General features: G+C 55.4%; 1 protein-coding gene across 1 annotated transcript in view; it reads right to left on the bottom strand.

The window, feature by feature from the left end:
- The window catches only part of LOC102253141 (bifunctional heparan sulfate N-deacetylase/N-sulfotransferase 4), a gene marked incomplete at its 5' end in the record, with an annotated part of 150,100 nt that overhangs the window by 14,897 nt on the left and 131,771 nt on the right, over positions 1–3,432 (bottom strand). The window contains one exon of the mRNA XM_014550539.1: positions 868–991. Coding sequence (XP_014406025.1) covers positions 868–991 — 124 coding nt within the window. The remainder of the gene's footprint in view (positions 1–867; positions 992–3,432) is intronic.

The following is a 3,432-nucleotide window of genomic DNA, read 5'->3' on the forward strand; positions in this document are numbered from 1 at the left end:
GTGGGGGGAAAAGGGGGACATGTAATACTGTCAACAATAAAGCTTAAAAAAAGAAAAAATGTTTTCAAATGCAAAGTAATATTCCTCTTAGGCGCTTGTGTGACCGGCAGGGATTCGGTTTTGTGTGACCATCAGGGATGCAGTTTTGTGTGACCATCAGGGATGCGGTTTTGTGTGACCGTCAGGGATGAGGTTTTGTGTGACCGGCAGGGACGTGGTTTGTGTGACCAGCAGGGATGCAGTTTTGTGTGATTATCAGGGATGCGGTTTTGTGTGATCAGCAGGATGTGGTTTTGTGTGACCATCAGGGATGTAGTTTTGTGGGACCGGCAGGGACACAGTTTTGTGTGAGCGGCAGGGATGCAGTTTTGGGAACCTGTGTTATTGCCACGACAAATCTCAGCTCACATCATCGCAACAGCCCTGTCTGTGCGGCTGATGAAGACACACGTCACGGGGTCTAGAATAAAACCCCCTCCCGATGCATGTGTCCCCGGGGAGACACCTTATATACCCGGTTCACATGCTCTAGGCCAAGCATGTCAGACTTCGTTTATCTGGCCCGTGTTAGCCTTTGAGTTTGACATGCGTGCTCTAGGCGCAGTGACAGTGAAATAATAACACACAAGGAGGATCTTAAAGCTCCTTATGCATAATCCTTATGGAAAGTATCCCACAGTCCTCTCTACTCTCTCATATGCATTGACCAGAAAAGTGTTACCATCATAGCACCGTCCACATCACATGACGGGCCACACTGATTAAGCGCGTCCATATCTAATTCACGTGGTGGGTGACACGGGTTCTGCGGTTCTGCGGGTGCTGTGGGCAGGCGCGGGAGCATGCGCGTGACGGCATTGTCCTCACCAGTCAATCCCCTTGTGGTAGTTGTTCCCGTTGAAGAACTGCACCTCCTCGAAGGTGCGGGGGCTGGGCAGGCTGCCGACGATGGACGGGTGCATTAGCAGGAACAGGTACAGGGCTGTGGTGCCTGGCGGGGGCGGCGAGGGGAGAGGAGAGGAGAGGAGCGTTACTGCAGCAGGATCTCGGCTCAAAGAGCGCATCCAGTGCTTTAAAATCTTATTATGATTTTTTAATCTATTGTGATTGATGTCGGAGAGGAAGGGAGAGGGAGAGAGAGAGAAACATCAACGAAGAGAGAGAACCATGGATCGGCTGCCTCCTGCAGGCCCCCCAACGGGTATTGAGCCTGGGTATGTGCCCTTGACTGGAATTGAACTCGGGACCCTTCAGTCTGCAGACTGACGCTCTAGCCACTGAGCAACACCAGCCAGGGCACGACATTCAATCCTTTAAAGAGTCAAAGCGATTTCCCTAAAGTCAGTGAGGCGCGTTTCATGCGACAGCCACCCAAGTGTGTTTTCATTCGTGTCCACGGCTCTGTGGGCCTCAACACGTGATCAAAGGTCAGCGCCGAGTACGGGCCAAAGCAAGCAGGCAGTGAACAGCCGGGGAGAACCTCAGAAATCGGGGTTCAGTTCCCTCCTGGGTCGGGCACGTGGCTGCAGCATCAGGGGCGTCCGGCCCAGCACCGGGCCCTGCTGGGTCCCCGATCAATGCTGTATCCAGGTCGGTTTAATAAAATCAGACTGTCCAGCAGATGCTGACTTGGCTAGTCTGTGTACATCCCTGCAGGGAAGGCCAGAAACACACCTCTGTGCCCCGTGCTGAAGGCGTGTATGGGGATGTGGGTCACATGACAGGCCCTACCTCATAGGGAGACAGGCCCCACCATGAGAGCAGAGCAGGGAGCTTTCCCGCCCACGAGGAAGTGGGCAGTCAGGGAGGGCTCCCCGGAGGAGGCATGCTCTCAGGTTGGACCTTAGAAACACAGGTGTTCCCCGAAAGGTTAAAGCAGGAGGCAGACTTCTGGAAAGACGGCCACTTGAGCGTCCGGCCCTGGCGGGAGGGCAACCAAGTCTGATGATAGCTGAGCAGACCGGTTGTCAGGCCCGAGGGACACGCACAGGGAGGCTCAGAGGCTGGCCAGGGCCTTCGCTGCTCCTGAGCTGGTTGGGGCTGATGCCACAGCAGAGGACCGTGAAGTGACGGTCTGCGTGGCTCCCACACACCAGAGCTGCCTCTGGGAAAGGCTGTCCCTAAGGGACACGCTGGACCCTAGACATGGTGGGCTCCTGGCCCAGGAGAGCGGGAGCCGGGCTCCGCATGGGGCTGCAGGGCCGTGACGGTGGCCACGGGGGCTGGGAGAGGAAGGCACGGAGGACTGGCGTTGGGTTCTATGCAGCTCATACAGGAGCCGAGGCCACTGGGCCTCCATGTGATGAGGTCGCCCCTTCGAGCCTCCCAGCTCTGGGGCCACCGGATGGAGTGGAGGCGGGAGTGGCTAAAGCAGGGCTCCCGCGAGGCTAGGGGCCCGGCCACCGTGGGTGGGAGGCAGGTGAGGCAGGCAGGTGAGACGTCCAGACGGGGCTCCTGGTCACACGGGAAAGCCATGTCAGTAAACGCCCCGGGGGAGGTCTGATTACGAATTCAACGGATTTTAAAAATGAACAAATGTGAAACCAAGTCATATAGACCCAATAAAGGGATGGAAGGAGTCAGAACGAGTTAAGAACTGAATTCGAGGCCCTGGAGGACCGGGTGGGGGAGTGAGCTGGACACGCTGAGAAAGGCAGCCGTGGGCTGTGAGGGCGGCGCGTGGAGATGGATCGGACTTGTCCCTGAAAATCACAGGCGTCCGGCAAGGAGGAAGGTGAGGAGGAGGCGTGTTCCAGGAGGTGGCGTGGCCACTGGGGGGGGGCAGGGGTCCAGGTGGGTTCCTTCTGGGTGCGTTTCAGGATGGAAGCCACAGGACAACGCTTACCTGGTGATGAGAATGAGGCACGTGTGTATGCATATGGGCGCACACATGTGTGCATGCATGTACTTGTGTGTACAAGTTTGTGTGCACACACATAAGCGCACACCCATGTGTCCACATGTGTATGTGTGCATACGTGCACACACATGCATGTGTTCTGTGCGTACCCACACACATGTGCACACACGTGCACGCACATGTGAGTGCATGCCTTTGTGTTCACATGTCCACATGCATGTGTGCGCACAAGTGCACATGTTGTGTGTGTTCATGTCCATGTATGCACACGTTTGTGTCTGCACGTGCACATGCATATATGCACACGCATGCACATGTTGTGCGTCTATGTGTCCATATGTGCACATGTGCACGTGTGCATGCATGTGCATGTGTATGAATGAGAGGCTGCCTGATTTTTGAGGCACACAGAGAGCTGAGGGTAGTGATACTTTAACATCCCTTAGATGCTGGGAGCAGGTCACATATTAGCATCTAAGAGCTTAGGGCGCTGTCTTTGCGAGGATGAACAACAGGGAAAGACAAGGGAACTTTTCTGAGTTGTTGCTGAATATCGCAGGATGAATACGTTT

Source organism: Myotis brandtii, unplaced genomic scaffold, assembly GCF_000412655.1.
Source record: "Myotis brandtii unplaced genomic scaffold, ASM41265v1 scaffold603, whole genome shotgun sequence".
NCBI classification, from domain to species: domain Eukaryota; kingdom Metazoa; phylum Chordata; class Mammalia; order Chiroptera; family Vespertilionidae; genus Myotis; species Myotis brandtii.